The following is a 17,483-nucleotide window of genomic DNA, read 5'->3' on the forward strand; positions in this document are numbered from 1 at the left end:
AGCAAGACCGAACTCATGGCCATGGGACTTACTGAGAGACTATCCACGTGTCCTAGATTGAGACCTGTTAGAGTCTCTACCACGGCCATTTCCATCCTAGCGGCCTCTCATAGTCAATGCATGGGACATACGGGAAGCATCCACATTTTTTCTATTCACCTCTTCTGTCAAGAGGGCACTCTCAATATGCTACAATTTCAACCCATCCTTAGCACAGATAGTTGTACAAAAAGTGTCCCATGACTCAGGTAGAGTATACCAAGCAGAAATAAAGGATGCAAAGTATCCTTGAACTTAGTCTCCTACAAAGCTAAATGGCTTATGATGGATTGAAACTCATTCAAGTGTTCAGACATAGAAGTCCCTTCCTTCAATGTGATGGTCCATCAACTGTTTTAGCCAATACAGTTAAGATGCAAGACTCTCTTGTCATAAAGATTATTAATCTATGTCCAAAGCTCATATGCTATCTAATTTTCATTTTTAACATTATAATGAACATGCTTAGAGAGTGATAAAATTATTGTGGACTTGCATAGCTCATCTAGTCCATCCCAATCCTCAGCTGTTATATTTTTAGGTTTGGCACCCCCATTTTTGAGTAACGCAACCTGCAATTTTTGCACTAAAACATACCATGTATGGGTCTTCCAATAGTTGTAATTGGTTCCATCCAATTTCTCAATATTGAAGACAGCACTGTTGCAAGAACCACTAGCCATAAAGATACCAAGCAAGTACAAAGAAGGGAAAGTCTCAGGGGTGTTGTAATACCCTGCAAATCAACCCTAAAACCACTACTAAATCAAGCAAAAAAGAGGAGATACTACCAACCTATTGAGTTGTCCATAAACTATAAGCAAAAGACTATCAAGTCTAGGTTATTGCCCTCAAATAGAATGCATAAAATTGAAATGACAAGCTACTATAGTAAACTACAACAATCTGCCAACAACCACCTGTGAGCAACCAAGGAGGAAGAAGCTAGGAACAACTGGCACTAAAGACTGTCACAACTACAATGTGTCGAGAACCATGCATGCAATAGGCATAGATGTCATGCACATGGTAGGTCTCAATGAAAAATGAAGAGAACTACCTAATACATAACCCATTGAGCAAAGCTTAATATATAATCGAGAAGCATATAAATACCAGTGACAACACCCTGATAGACATAAGTGCTATGTCCAAGCCAAGAGATCAAATCATCCCACAATCGGGTAATTACATTCAATAAATATCAAGAGAGCATGTGCATGTTACAACGAGTCCCACTGTCTCACTGTAATAAGCTCAAGCTCAACTACATAAACCAAATGCTTTGTGGTACATCCAAGTGCCAATGTGGCTCACTACATAAAGTTGAGTGCTCCTCCCACCGAAGCAAAAGTCAAATGCCAAATGAGCAAGCAGAGCTTAAAACATCATGTGAATGGCATCTAGATATCCAAGATCCATATAGCGTACATTTAAAAGCATAAAACCCAATATATCCTTCAAGACCGTAGTTACATAAGCTATTGAAGTAACCAAGCTCCAACATTATCCATCTTAATAAATTAATTTCAAAAAAGTAATTTTAAAAAATAATTTAACAATTTTTTAAAACCACTTTCAATATCAATATAACAAAGCTCAAATCTCAACTCAAAAACATGCCATAGCATATCGGAAAGTATACATAACAATCAAAGTAGTGGTACATCCACTAAGTATCCCGTAAAGCATCAATGAGCATTAGGCATAAGTTTTTCACTAATAAATGATTATTTTCCTATTATTCAAATATTAAAATGATAGTGAAATCTAAGCTATTTCAAGCTCAAATCAGTCCCAAAAGCATAACCATACCATCCGGGCACCAAAATAGTATTCTCAAAGCATTAAACATGCATTATGGAATTTACTATTTGCTATCCAAAATACGACTGTGATATCAAGTTGCCATAGTTGTCCACAACTTCTACATCATGCTCTGTATCCACTCAAAAATGGATAAAATGACTACTTCTTAGCTCAATAAGAACTCAAAAAGGCTCAACTAAGCCTTACGAAGCTCCTCAACAAGTGGGGAGCAAGCTAGAACAAGCCCAAATACAAAAGGACTTAATGCATACCTCAAGAGAAAGAAACAATGACTAACATAAAACCTTGAGTTGAAGCCTTGAATCTGGGATGAAGAAGCTCCTCGAATGTTAGCTATGATACTAATTGAAGGAAGTGAGCCCAGAGTGGAAGCATGAGAGCACAAGCGAGAGCTATGGTGGAAGAAGCAAGAGCAAGAGAGAGAGACACACACGCAACATGTGGGAACTCCAACTATCACAATGTGTGATCAGTCTTCCCTTTATTCAAATGTCACTGAAAGAATAAAGAATGAAGTGACAGTGATTGGTGCCCACTACCTGTAGTGTACAAGTGTGTGGGGTACTGTCAATGTAGTAATATACGAGCGGCTAGACATAAGCATCTTTACCCACAATAATTTCACTTTTATGTGCTTCATCTCTGCATGAAAGACCAGATTCCGTGCTAGCATGATAGCACTATAACTATCACAATGGAGGACAAGGGGTCTCGATAATGCCTAGCTCTCCCACCAAATGTGAAAGACATAAACCTCCTTGCATGTCTCAGTGGCAACCACATTCTCTGCCTTTGCGTGGAGATCCAGGAAATTGCTCCCCCTATGACGGTGAATACATAGCTTGAAGTAGACTTCCTGCAAACAATCAGCATGACCAACATACTCTGCATCCAAAAAGCCAATGACAGATACCTTCTACTTTCCAAAGTAATGCACAAATCATTTGTGCCCTTAAGATATCTCATGATATCTTTCACTCCTTCCCAATGCTTTCTACCAAGATGCGACATGTACCTGCTAGCCACTCCCACTGCAAATGTTATGTTAGGATGTGTAGTAACCATAATATATATCAAGCTACCCATAGTTGAAGCATATGAAATTTTGGCCATTTTTATCCACAAATGTAGGGCTATCCTGTGCACTGATCTTTACATATAGACGCAAGTTGCTTTCCCGCACCCCCTCCATATTGAATGCTGCAAAATCTTGGATACATACTCCTGCTGTGACACAAAGTGAAGACCTTTCAATCTTTCCCCAAGTATAGGCATGCCAAGAATGTGATTTGCCTCACCAACATCCTTCATGTCAAAACTATTGTGTAGGTTCTGCTTCAATGGTCCAAAGTATGAACATCCCTACCACCAATGAGCATGTCATCTATATACAAAACTAGCATAATAGGGTATCATCTATTGCCTTCTTAGTATATAAGCAGTGATCCACTTGACTTTTTTTTAATCCTTGAGATTGCATGAATATATCAAACTTATGATACCATTCACGCAGTGCGTGTTTTAGCCCATACAAGCTTTTGTTGAGGTTACATACCATCTTTTCTTGCCCCTTGGCCACAAAACCTTCTGGCTGTTGCATATGTATATCCTCATGCAAATCACCATGTAAGAAAGTAGTCTTAATATCCATCGGTATGAGTTCCATATCCTCACATGCAACTAAGCCCAATATGATTCGCAAAGTAGTCATCTTGACTACAGAAGAAAATATCTCGTCACAAAGTCAATCCCATGTTCATGTTTAAACCCTTTTGCAATAAGTCGTGTTTTGTACTTTGGTGTGAAGAACCAAAAGTGACCTTCACCTTGCAAACCCATGTGCATGGTAGGACTTTTTGTGCCTTGGGCAAATGCACTAAATCCCAAGTACCATTCTTCTTTAGGGATTCCATCTCTAACATCATAGCTTTATCCCATTTCTTGTTGTCCTCACTGTCCATCGCTTCCTTGAAGCATGACAATTTACCACAATCTGTCAACATGACATAATCAGCAATATAGTTCACACTAGGAACAAACCTATATGGCTATTTGGTGTTTCTGGTTGACCTACGAACCCAATGATTAGTGTTTGTTGGTAATTCAACCTGCAAATATGCATTAACAACTTGCTTTATGTTATCATGCATGTTCCAACTGTTCTAGTTGTGCATTTTCTTAGTGAAATTCTGATATATCATGGGCAACTACTTGTTGATCAATTTTTACATCATTTCTTGCACTTATAGGGTCATTTACAGCAGGTATTTATTGATGTACATCGGCCACTCTTTGATGTCCTCCAGATATTTCTTCTCAAATCACAACCCTTCTAACTTCCTCAATCTTTTCAGGCTATTTATGCATGTAATCTTCCCGAAAGATATCATTGTTGCGTATAATTTTCCTTTTCTCATGATTCCATAATTTATATCCCATTTTATCCTCATCACCATATCCTATGAAAATGCATTTACTTGGTTTTCACTCCAATTTTTTGTATTGTTCCTTGTGTACATACACAAATGCATCGCAACCAAATACTCTCAAATGTGCATACAAAGATGGCTTTCTCGACCGCATTTCTTAAGAGACCCCCCCCCCCCCCCAAACTTGCGTTGGTAACCAATTTATCTAGTATACTACTTTCATAACATCCTAAATAGCCCAAAATCTATAAGGTAATGCAATATGAGATAGCGTGGTACAAACCTTCTCCTAAATAGTCTTATTCATACACTCTACAACATCAATTTGGGACGTATTATATACCTATTTCTTTTGCACCAAGACATTATAGTACTACTTTTGCCATATAGCAAAGTTGAGTGTACCCTCAAGCTTCTTAATGTGCAAGAGAGTGTTGCTAGCCATGACTTACAACAAAAAAGTGACTTATATAAGCCCAGCTATCACACAAATGACCAAGGTACAAAGCAAGTACAATTGTAAAAATTTTAGATCTGTAAATCAATTTTCAAAGTCATAAAATGTGTGCTACAACACACAAGTAATTGCAACTCTGCCACGAGCTAATACATCAAAATGTGTACTACAACACATCACAAGTAATTGCAATTGCGTCCCAAATTTTAGCTCCAATTTCTGCTCTGAATACATCCACAAGGATAAATTTAACTCGCACAATCAAAAGTCCAAAAATTCATCTACTTAACCTGCTCAAATTACAACAAACACAACTTCGAGTAAATTGCACTAGCCAATTTTGCCAAAAATTCACAAATTTCTCAAAACCCCAAACATGTCTGAGGTCCAATGTGCTCAATTTGCATAGAAATTGCAATGGAAATACATACCAAGACCAAATTTGATACAAATTTTACAAAAGCCCCAAATAGTGCGAGGTCCAATGTGTCAAATTTTCAAAAAATTATACTTATTCTACTGCAATTTCCACAATTACACAAAAAGCCCAATTTTTTAAACTCAAAAATGTGTAAAGATTCCACAAATTTTACTTATAAACGGATAAAATCTTCAAGCATATACCAAGGCCCCAATTTCCAAGAGTAATGCATATCCAATCTCAAATTTGTCACACTATGCTTATGCACACGTGATACCTCACAATTTTAACCAAGGATAAACTTTTTCTAAAATGTGATCTCCTCATTAAAAAAGGTTTGATTGTCCACGATTGCACACGACCCGCGTCGACCTAGTCTAATTGCCCCATAACTTGCACCGACCTGGCCAAAACCTATCACCTAATTGCCATGTAACCTACATGTGACTTGCGCCAAAACTTGTCACTTGACTACCCCGTAACCTACACACGGCCTACGCTAGCTGTAACTGATTGGAAAGACTCACTTGCATGTCGAACAACTCCTAATGACGTACAACCTACGCCTGCACCCCCTACGCCGGACTCAAACTAATGACCTATTGTTGGCATAGCTCAAACTGACTCCAAGAAGCACAATCATAATGCCCTCAAACTCTAACACCAATTTGAAGCGAGGGTGACTAGTGGAGATGCAATGTTCATCGATAGCAATGGTGGAGAGAGAGAGAGAGAGAGAGAGAGAGAGAGAGAGAGAGAGAGAGAGAGTGTGTGTGTGTGTGTGTGTGTGTGTGTGTGTGTGTGTGTGTGTGTGCAGCAGTAGATGTGTGGGTACAATGAGTTGTATCTCTTTTAGGTTTTTCTGAGAGTTATATGTATACAAGTGCTAAGGATGTGTTCACACCCAAGCATGTAAAAAAGGCACCATGGCCCTTTATTCCCAACAACCAAATGGCAAATGTTTGTGTACTCCACGTAATCAAAGTGTATACGAAGACTAAACTCAATAGCCAGTAAGCAGAAGAGAACTGAGATCTGGATACCAAATTCCAGAAACCCTGAAATCCAAGAACTTCCACAATCACAAGAGCTGAGTCGTCATGAACCAATATAGAAATAAGGAACCAACACGTCAGTTGGGTTTCCTGGTATGTCACTCATTTTCAAGATTGGATGGATACACACTTGGGAATATTTGGATAACACTTAGGAATATTTGGATACACCTAGAATTTCAGAGATTGTCCAAGTTCCTGCACCTGAGTATACATACATTTATGCTGCAATATTCCTAGAATTCGATCTCTCTAACAAATAACAAAACTTGAGCATCATTAGCCAGCATAGCAATAACTCTCTGCTCCCTGATTATCAAAAGAGAACTTCAAGCTATAGAAAACTGAAAGTAAAAAAAGGATGATCTTTGTGATCAAAAGAATCACAGACCTAAGCTCTCTGATTTGGTTGAATACAACATGTTAAGCCTCACTTAAAAGAATGATGCACTGCTTAACGTTTTCTTCATTGCCACTTTACAATGGCAGAACCCCAGGTGAGGCCAGCTCCAAACCCTGCCGTTGCCAAGATATGCCCTGGTTTTATCTTCCCACTTCTGACGGCTTCATCAAGGGCCAAAGGAATAGATGCTGCACTAGTATTTCCATAGTTAGCCAAATTGGAGATAACCCGTTCTGAAGGGATTTGCAGCCGTTCTGCTACAGCATCCAGAATCCTCTGATTTGCCTGATAATTATTTGGAAAAAACTATAAGATACCATCTCACAGTCTTTTTAAACTTCTCATTGTAATTCAATAAGCATATACCTGGTGAAGAAGCAACCAATCAAGATCACGACCACAGAGACCTGCTTCTTCTAAAGCTGTCTCTATAGCTTGAGGAACACATCGTACTGCAAATCGGAAAACTTCTTTACCATTCATGTGCAGACAAGCTGGTGATACTCTTGAAGGAAGAGAAGTGGCAGCCCCATTTGAGTTTCCTCCATCTGCTTTTTTATTCAAGCTTTCAGAAAGTACATGTAGATGCCTACAAAACGAAACTAGCATCCATTAGCGATGAGCTGAGAGAATAAACAGGTTCTGTGAGAGAGGTTTGAAATCAGAATACATCTTGGAGGGCCTAGTCAAAATACACAAAGAACAAACAAAGAAAGTACAATTTCCAGAGCACAAAAAACCTATTATCATCATAACGATCAAGTATATTAGAAATCTCACATATACTAATAATAATAAGCCATCTACACAGTCGCAAGGTAGGCATTAGAATGCCACACAATTGCAGAGATACCTTACCTTTGACCATGTCCATCACTGTGGAAATCAAAGCCAAGCAAGCTATCTCGGTCATCACTTGCTGCCTGTTCAAATAAGATGATGCCAAAGGCTTTCATTAACCAGGATGAGGATATAAGGCTTTCAGATCTCTAGGGAAAGAGAGACTTCCACTTGCTGATGTTTAAAGTATATTCTTGTAATCATTATACCTGCAAGACCAACGCACCAGCTGCATCCCCGAATAGGATGCAAGTTCCTCTATCAGTCCAGTCCACATACCTTGACAAGGCATCTGCTCCCACTACAAGAACATTTTGAAAGCCACCACCTGATATATAACAAGGGCCTAATCAGCCATAAAATATCCGAACGAAGATATCGGCTGCCAAGAATGCTAGTATACAAATTTTTGCCTTCTTATCATTCTAGGAAACAAGACTCAAGATTAGATAACCAAACTGGGTACCTTTTATGAAGCGAGACCCTGTTACAAGCCCCAATACAAAGCCGCTGCAAGCTGCTGTGATATCAAATGCTAATGCTTTTATACATCCCAGTTCCCTTTGCACCTGTTAGTCAAAGGAAGAAAAGGCATTCTTTAAAAAGGTTATCATTGCTTCCAGCAATCATGCCAGGGATGTAACACAATTAGAACAGAACTGTCAGTTGCTCAAGTCCTGAAAGTGCTGGTTTTTTTGAACCAAACAGAAAGTAGCAAGCTGATTTCAACTCCCTCCCTTCCTCTCACGTGTGTGCGGATGTGTGCTTACTGTCATGCACAACTGCAGGTAACTGTTCACAAGAAATTACTGCATGAGGCTTCATGAAAACAAGTTCACCTGAGGGGCACTCCCAAAATAATCATCGGGAGTGGATGTACACATTAGCACCAAATCAATCTCTTCTGGTTTGACTTCTGCCATTTCAAGTGCTTTTCTTGAAGATTCCACGGCCAAACTAGTGATTGATTCCCCATCTGCTCAAACAAGAAACAGTTCATAAGAGTAAGTGTTTTCAAACTCTTTGTAGCTGGGGTCTTCAAAACATTCAGACCATTAACTTTCAGCCGTTCCCTCTCCCAGTCAAACTCACATAACATCTGTTCAACACCTTGAAAAGTTATCACATAAAGTACAGACAATAATGACACTTCAACATGAACAATAGCAGTAGCAATTGTGAGTCCTTAAGCTGCAAACAAACAAGTAAAAGAATTGTGTCCAGCAGAAGACTTCCATATGCTGCAGCACGGATAATGAAGTGGCTGATGCACTTGGTTGGAAAATTACGTATGTACCAAACTGAGTAACACACGCACTTGGAATGCAACAACATGTCACTTCAATACAATCAATTGCTCATTTAATGTGGAAGAGTGGCAGTGGAAGAGGATGCATGCAAGCAAGATGAGAAATGATGAATGCAAGAAGAGAAACTTGGCTTAATAATGAATGAAAGCTGATACAAGGCAGCTCTTGCGCGAGCTACAGGGTGCATCTGTAGTGAGGCATCAGGACAGAGAAGGTGGGAGAGAGAATGGCAATGACTGGAGTGAATGTAGACCAACTAACAAGTGAGGTTATAAATAGGCAAGACTGGCCTAAATTCTTGTAGGACAGTGATCAAATCCTCTGGGACAAGATCTCAAGCCAAAAGGATGGACTGGGCCCAGAAATTGAGACAAAGGAGAAAATGACCACAAGTGACCAAAATGACGAGACTGAGATAGAGCTCCTAATGTTGCTCAATGACTCAAAGTAGGTTCCACAATCAAGACATGACCATGACCACTAACACCCCCCCTTGGACATGGCTGTTCTTGAAATCCGAAGGAACAAATATGATGAAGAAGCGAAGGCAATGGAAGAGCCTTTGTGATGATTTTGCGGTACAATAAACCAGCTCCAACTCCCAATCATGGATGACCTCCTAAACATAGTGATACTACATCTCAAATTTTTATGTCCTTTGAAACAATGGATTCTTGGCTATAGCCAAGCAGCTGTGAAACCAACCTTCCTTCTTGTATAGGGTGGTAGATGACCTGATTTTTCACAAATTACAGAAAGCAATAAAAATCACAAATCTGAAATTGAAACTTTACCGATCAATCTTGGACAGCCGAAACCCAATTAGTGCCAATAATTGATGCCCCTTGCAGTTTTTTATCATGTACTGCTCTAAGTTGAGGTACACTATGATATAGAGTGATCTCCTTCAATTTTCAATAGAAATGGCTGTCATAAATGACCAGCAACAACAATAATCAATTTGCCCCTTGACTTGACTAGAGAATGGGCAATCTTTAGTCAAGCCTTCTGCTGGCTGGTACAGCCCCCAATTTGCTCTGGGCTGGCTGGAAATCTCTCTCACAACAGCTCTCCACCTCAAGAATGGCTGTCTCCATACTCAACCAGCCCCAAACAGCCTTCTCTCAGCTTGCATAGGCAAGTTTCCAAATGCCAACCTTTGAAAAGCAATTTCAGGATCAATTAATTAATTTTCAGCATTTAATTGATTAATTATCGGTTGACCCTCCTAAAAATTGGTCAGTGTCCATCCACATTTAATGTTCTAACCCCTTTGGAACCTTAAATTGTTCCCAACATGAAATGGCCGTAGAATAGCATTAATTAATTAAAGCCTAGTCCTAATATCACCACAAGACATTTAATGTCTATTTAATGTCCTAGGCCCACATTGACATTGGGCATCCTTCTCTACTTTCCATTGCATCCAAAAGAGCTGATATGGAAAGTGCATGAGACTTCACCTTCGAGTTGGTAAATGGGACATGGGACTTTCTCTCATTATCTTGACCCTAATATATAAGACACCACAAAAGTGTACAGTACAAGGACACCATCACATATACCTTGTGAAGTGGATCCTAAGAGAGTGCAACGGAAGAAAAACACGAACATAGAGAGAGAAGGGAAGAGAAAGTATGCAATGAAAGAAGAGAATGGAAGTCAAAAGTTTGCACTAAACTCGAAAAGAATGTTCAAAACAATGTGGACTGATCAATCCCTAAGTTTCCTGTGTTCTTCCTTATGAATATGCACAAATGCCTTGCAGCCAAACACTCTCAAATGAGCATACAACGGTGGCTTGCCTAGATCACACTTCTTGAAGGACTCTCCCCCCAAAGACTTGTTCGGTGATTGATTAATAAAATGCATGGCTATCATAACAACCTCTATCCAAAAACCATGGTGTAATTCAACATGAGATAGCATAGTGTGGACCTTATCTTAAATGGTCTGATTCATACACTTTGTGACTCCATTTTGGGGTGGATTATGAGAGCCAGTGAGCTCTCTCTTTATCCCTTTACTATCACAAAAGTCTTGAAAGACTTTAGACACATATTCCCCACCATTGTCAAAGAAAAGACACTTGAGTGTCTTACCTATCATATTTTCAACCAATAGCGAAAATTTCTTGAATTTATCCAAAGCCTCATCAGATTGGATACACCCAGAATTTGCATATAGCATCATCAAAAAAAGTGATAAAGCACCTCTTTTCCCCTAGAGACAACTTGACATTTGACATACATTTGAATGTACCAACTCTAAAAGAGAAGATATCAATAAAAGAGACTTCTTATGTGATGTTTGAGCATGTTTACCATAAATACAATGATTACAATGGTCAAAATTAGCATACCGCAAACACATCAAATAACCTAAATGAGAAAGCACTTTCATTTTAGTTTGACTCATGTGTTCCAACCGGCCATGCCACAAGGAAATACTTAGCTACTCAATAATGACAACAACATGGTTAGACACACTAGATACATTCAATGGATAGAGGGTATCACTCTTAGAACCACGAGCAACTTTCCTAGATCCCTTACATATCTTCCATTTTCGTCTCCAAAAGTAGTGTTATAGATTTCATCATCTAGATGCCCTATGCTTATCAAACTCTTCTTGAGGAGAGGTACATGCCTCATATGATGGAGGGTAAACATTGAACCATGCTGAAATTTTAGCTGCACACTACCAATGCTTGCAATATCACATGCATAGTTGTCCCCAAAGTGGACAATGGAAGGGGAATGGAGTCTATGTAACCAATCTTCCTCCTCGGATAGGATGGTAAATCCCTGATTACAACTTAATTACAGCAGCAAACAATTAATGCAAATCTGAAAATACAAATTTACCTACTGATCTTGGACAATGCACACCCGATCGGCCCCAAAATTGACGTCCCTTTTGGTATTTCTTTAGCTTTATTGAAGAAAAAGTTGATTTACAATGGGATTCTCCCGATCCCCTTCGCAATCCAAACTCCCCTTGCTGTCCAAAGTGACCAGCAAGTCTTTAATATGATTTGCCCCTTGAATCGGATAATCAATTAGCCTTCACCCACTTTGATGGAGATGGAAAATGCCCCAAATTCAATTATTTGCTGGTCCCTCCACTTGAATAGGCTAAAAACAACTTCAGTTCTGTTGAATCCAAGTCTTGGAGCTTCCAATTTCTAGCACAATTCCCAAGGCTGCTCCTAAACCGAAATTTCTACTGCAAATTAGGGTTTACAACAGAGAAATCTGAAATTTCTCAGCCTCTAGTGATATCAACACTACAATCTTTGGGACAAGGTTGTAGAAAGGCTGGGAGATGAGAGAGAATGTTGAGGAGAGAGAAAATTCAGACTTTCTTCGCAAAGAACTAAAGAAAATCTATCATTTACTATTGTTGCCCTGTCTCAACAGCTTATAGATATAAAGAACTGAAGAAAATCAATCATTTATTGTTGTTGTCTTGTCTCAACAGCCTGTAGATACTGTCACTTACTGTTGATTGGTCTTCTCCTGCCCCTTCCTGCCTCAGAAGGTCCTCCAATGGCTGCAAATCAGACCAACAACATCTCCTCTCTCTCTTGCAAGAAGCTGAATACACTAAAAATGCCTCTCTCCAGCCTCTAAAGACGTTTTCCAGTCATGCATAGGCATTTTTGACAAGTGGTAGCCTTCCCAAATGGTTTTTCCAACATTATCCATAATTAAATATTAATTTTTAATATTTAAATACTGAAAATTACTCTAATAATTATTTCGGTGTCCTAAAAAATAATCTGATTGGCCAATAATTAAATTGGCTAGACAACTTTCATTCCCTAGTGTCTCTGCACCATCTTTGACCATTAGATTGGCGACCATTAAACGCCACTTCTCTAGTGTTACCAACTAACACTTATGGCCAAATGAATGACCTAGGCCAACAACTGGCACCAAATACCACCAAGTACCTGTGCGGTATAACTTATAGCAACTTTTGCCTTCGACATCCAGTGATTTCCTTGGGTCTCGAGCTCGTAAATTTACTTTAACCCCAGTTGTACGTCACATGTGCAACATTTACTTAGTCATATGATTAAAAATTAATCCACATGTTAAGTGAGGTTTCAAAAATGTATGTCCTCATGACAGCTTATATAGCACTCTCTTGTCTACATGTCACTAAAATGGCTCTTGTAGAAGAATCCTTAACAAAGACAACATGCTCAATGAAGACAATCAGAGTACCAAGTTTAGTAAGGCCATGAACTAAGATGAGAGGAAAACCTAAATCTACAACATGTAGGACTTCCAAAACAGAGCTCGATGAAAGGTCAAGTAATAATACCCAAGTGCCAACATCACTAATAGGCACCAAAGAAATGTCACCAACAATGACTATACCCTCTAATGAACGAAGATCCTATACCCAAATCTCCTCAAGAATTCATATGGCTAGAAGCATCATTGTCAAGGAGTCAAGGCCTCGTTGTAGACCAAACAATCAAAGAAAAAGGTTGCTCCATCTCGTGGATATGAAGAAACACTAGCACATGAGTAACAATTGAAGTAGAGGTACATAATGAGCTCAAATGATTTTGCTCTCTCCTAGACAAAGGTGATAATATTTCTTGTCATGAGGACATGTATTTTTGAAACCTCACTTAACATATGGATTAATATTTTATCACATGATTAAATAAATGTTGCGCATGTGAGGTGCAATTGGGGTTAGGGTAAATTTACGAGCTCGGAACCCAAGAAAATCATGGAATATCAAAGGCCAAAGTTGCTATAAGTTATGTTGCACAGGTACTTGGAGATATCTGGTGTCAATTGTTGGTCTAGGTCATCCATTCGGCCATAAGTGTCAGTTTGGTGACACTAGAGATGTGGTGTTTAATGGTACCTAATGCCGATCTAATGGTCAAAGATGGCACAGAGAGACTCGAGAGTGGAAGATGCCTAGCTAATTTATTATTAGCCAGTCAGATTATTTTTTTGAATATCGAAATAATTATTAGATTAATTTTCAATAATTAAAGACTGAAAATTAATATTTAATGATGGATAATGTTGGAAAAACCATTTGGGAAGACTGCCACTTGGCAAACTTGCCCATACATGCTGATAAAAGGCTGAAGAAGAGAAAAAACGAGATCATTCTTGCTCTAGCAAATGAAGGAGAACTGTAAGCAGCCATGGCCAGCCTATTTTCAACCATTGCAACCAACCACGAGTAAGTTTTGAGACGATTGCAAATTCGGACCCTCCACAGCTGGGTGATTGCATCTAGGTGCAAGGTGACAACTGATTTGGATGTCTCAGTTGTAGATGGCAATATTTAACGCTGTAGTGGTAGGGTACCAATTGCATTTGATTGGTTTTCAATCATTCTTTGCGACAAAACTTTGAATTTTAGCTCTCTCTCTCATCTCCCAGCAATTTTCACAGCCTTGCTCCAAAGATCACAACATTTGGACCCTTGGAGGCTGAGAAGTTGCAAATTTCTCTGCTGTAAACCCTAATTCAGTAGCCTCAAGAAGCGTGCCAAAAATTGAAAGCTCCAAGACTTGGATTTTTCAGGGCTGAAGGTGAATTTCAGCTAAATTCAAGTGGAGGACTAGCCAGCCATTGAATTTGGGGCATTTCCATCGTCTATAAAGTGGGTGAAGGCCAATTAAGTGCACGAATCAAGAGGCAAATCAGATTGAAGACTTGTTGGCCACTTTGGACAACAAGGAAAGTTTGGATTGAGAAGGGGATCGGGAGAATCCCATTGTAAATCAACTTTTTCTTTAATAAAGCTAAAGAAATAACGAAAGGGGTGCCAATTTTGGGACCAATCAGATGTGCATTTTATCCAAGATCAATAGATAAATTTATATTATCATATTTGCATTTATGGTTTGCTGCTGTAATTAAGTTGTAATCAAGGATTTACCACCCATCCACGGAAGAAAGGCTGGTTTCATGGCTCCCAATACTTCTCCTCGAGATAGGTGCCCTTCAAACAATATGGACATTTAGGCTTCCCTCTGGACTAAAGTACAAGAGCCAAGGGTATGTTAACGCCTAAGGATGTATAAAAGGCACGGTGGCCCTTTATTCCCAACAACCTTCACATAAATGCAACGTGTCTGAAGGTCGAGAAAAGAATCGGCTAAGTCTAAGTATGTACAAAGCCGAAATACATATACTATCCAACTCCCATCATCTGTTGGCAATGAGCAAACCACTCTATTGAAAGTCCCTTCGTGAGAAGATCTGTAGGATTATCATTTGTATGACAAGCTCAATGCTTTTGTTGTCAAGTACATCATTGATAAAGTGATACTTCACCTATATGTGCTTCGTCTTTGCATGAAAAATGGAATTCAGTGCTAGCATGATAGCACTCTATCACAGTGGAAAACCGACATCTCAGTAATGCCAAGCTCTCCCACCAGCCTTAAAAGCAACAAAGCCTTCTTGCATGCCTCCATGACAGCCACATACTTTGCCTCTCTAGTAGACAATGCAATACACTTCTATAGCCTAGAGATCCAAGAAATTGCTCCCTGTGTGAGAATGCATACATACCCTTAAGTAGACTTCCTGTAGTCAGCATGACCAGCATAGTCTGCATCGTAAAGCCAACGATAGATGATTTCCACTTTCCAAAGCAGATACACACATCCTTTGTCTCCTTAAGCTATCTCATGATATCTTTCACTGCCTCCCAATGCTTTCTACCAGGATGTACCATGTATCTACTAAACACTCCCACCGCAAATGCTATATTAAGGCGTGCAGCAACCATAGCATACATCAAGCTACCCACAACTGAAGCATATGGGATCTTGGTCATTTCAACCTTTTCATCATCTAATGTAGGGTTGTCCTCTGCACCGAGTTTCATATATGGAGGTAATAGTACACCAATTTCTTTTCCCCCCTCCATATTGAAAGGCTACAAAATCTTGGATACATACTTCTATTGTGACAAATAAAGAAGACCTTTCCATCTATCCTTGAATATACGCATGCCAAGAATATGATTTGCTTCACCAAGATCCTTCATATCAAAGCTGCTATGTAGGTTTTGCTTTAATGTGTCTAACGAATGAACATCCCTACCACCAATCAGCATGTCATCCACATACAAAATCAGTATGATAAGGCTGTCATCTACCACCTTCTTGGTATACAAGCAGTGATCCACTTGACTTCTTTAAAAACTTTGAGATTGTGAATGTGTCAACCTTATGATACCATTCATGTGGTGCCTGTTTTAGTCCATATAAGCTTTTGTTGAGTTTACATACCATCTTTTCTTGCCCCTTGGCCACAAAACCTTTTGGCTATTGCATATATATATCCTCATGCAAATCACTGTATAAGAAACCAATCTTGATATCCATCTGTACAAGTTTCATATCCTCACATACAACCAAGCCCAATATGGTTCGCAAAGTAGTCATCTTGACTAATGAAGAAAAAATCTTGTCAAAGTCAATCCCATGTTCCTACTTGTACCCTTGGGCAACCAGCCATGCTTTGTACTTTAGCAAGAAACCAGAGGTGACCTTCATTTTGTAAACCCATTTGCATGGTAGGATTTTCTACCCCTCAGGCAAATGCACCAAATCCCAAGTACCATTTTTCTTTAGAGATTCCATCTCTAACAGCATAGCTTTATGCCATTTCTTGTTGTCCTTTCTGTCCATTGCTTCCTTGGAGCATGACGATTCACCACAATTTGTCAACATGACATAATCAACAACATAATTTGCACCAAGAACAAACCTCTCTAGCTGTTTGGTGTTTCTGGTCCACCTACGAACCCAACGAGCAGTGTTTGCTAGTTGTTCAGCCTATAAATCTGCATTAACGCCTTGTAGTTCCAAAGGTTAAGCATGATGTACTGCCTGTTCCGGCTGTTCCAATGGCACATTTTCTTGCTAAAACTGTGGTATATCATGAGCAACTTCTTGCTGATCAATTTCAACATCATTCCTTCCATTTATAGGGTCATTTACAGCAGGTATTTGCTGCTGTACAGTGGGCACTCTTTGCTGTCCTACACGTATTTCTTCTTAGAACACAACCCTTTTCACTTCTTCTGTCTTTTTGGGCTGTTTATGGATGTGATCTTCCCAGAAGATTACATCATTGTTGCATACAATTTTCCCTCGGGATCCCATAACTTATACCCCATTCCTCCCTCGTCACCATATCCTAAGAAAATGCATTTACAGGACTTTAGCTCCAATTTGCTGCATTGTTCTTTGTGTATGTGCACAAATGCCTCGCGGCCAAACACTCTCGAGCATAGAGATAGGGAACACCCGTTCCGGCACATAGGAACCGATTAACGTGTTCCAGGAGGTACAAGCCCAGGAAATGCTGGCGAAACGTTCCCTGGCCGTTCCCTATTTGGAACGGCCATTCCAGCAACAGAATTTTTTTTTTTTTTAAAACAGGTCATCCACCTCTGTGTCGCCCGCTACTCCCGCCTGTCGCCCGCAGTCTACTCCCGCGCCTACTCCCGTCCACCTGTCGCCCGCAGCCTACTCCCGTGCCTGCTCCCGTCCACCTGTCACCCGCCTATGTCGCGACTCGCCTGCTCCTGTGGTCCGACTGTGCCGCCTCTCCCCGCCTGTCGCCCGCCTACTCTCGCATCTCCTCACCTGTCACCCGCTACTCCGCCTGTTGCCCGCCTACTCCCGC

General features: G+C 39.8%; 1 protein-coding gene across 1 annotated transcript in view; it reads right to left on the reverse strand.

Annotated features, from left to right (window-relative positions):
- Window positions 1–6,017: 6,017 nt before the first annotated feature.
- The window catches only part of LOC148040042 (3-ketoacyl-acyl carrier protein synthase III), a 35,365-nt gene continuing 23,899 nt past the window's right edge, over window positions 6,018–17,483 (reverse strand). The window contains exons 3-8 of the mRNA XM_087696370.1: window positions 8,314–8,450; window positions 7,941–8,043; window positions 7,684–7,802; window positions 7,493–7,557; window positions 7,001–7,223; window positions 6,018–6,919 (exon numbers count right to left, since the gene is read on the reverse strand). Coding sequence (XP_087552496.1) covers window positions 6,698–6,919; window positions 7,001–7,223; window positions 7,493–7,557; window positions 7,684–7,802; window positions 7,941–8,043; window positions 8,314–8,450 — 869 coding nt within the window. The 3' untranslated portion in view covers window positions 6,018–6,697. The remainder of the gene's footprint in view (window positions 6,920–7,000; window positions 7,224–7,492; window positions 7,558–7,683; window positions 7,803–7,940; window positions 8,044–8,313; window positions 8,451–17,483) is intronic.

Source organism: Lygodium microphyllum, chromosome 2 (assembly GCF_053477565.2).
Source record: "Lygodium microphyllum isolate KBCC chromosome 2, Lygodium_microphyllum_v1.1.10, whole genome shotgun sequence".
NCBI classification, from domain to species: domain Eukaryota; kingdom Viridiplantae; phylum Streptophyta; class Polypodiopsida; order Schizaeales; family Lygodiaceae; genus Lygodium; species Lygodium microphyllum.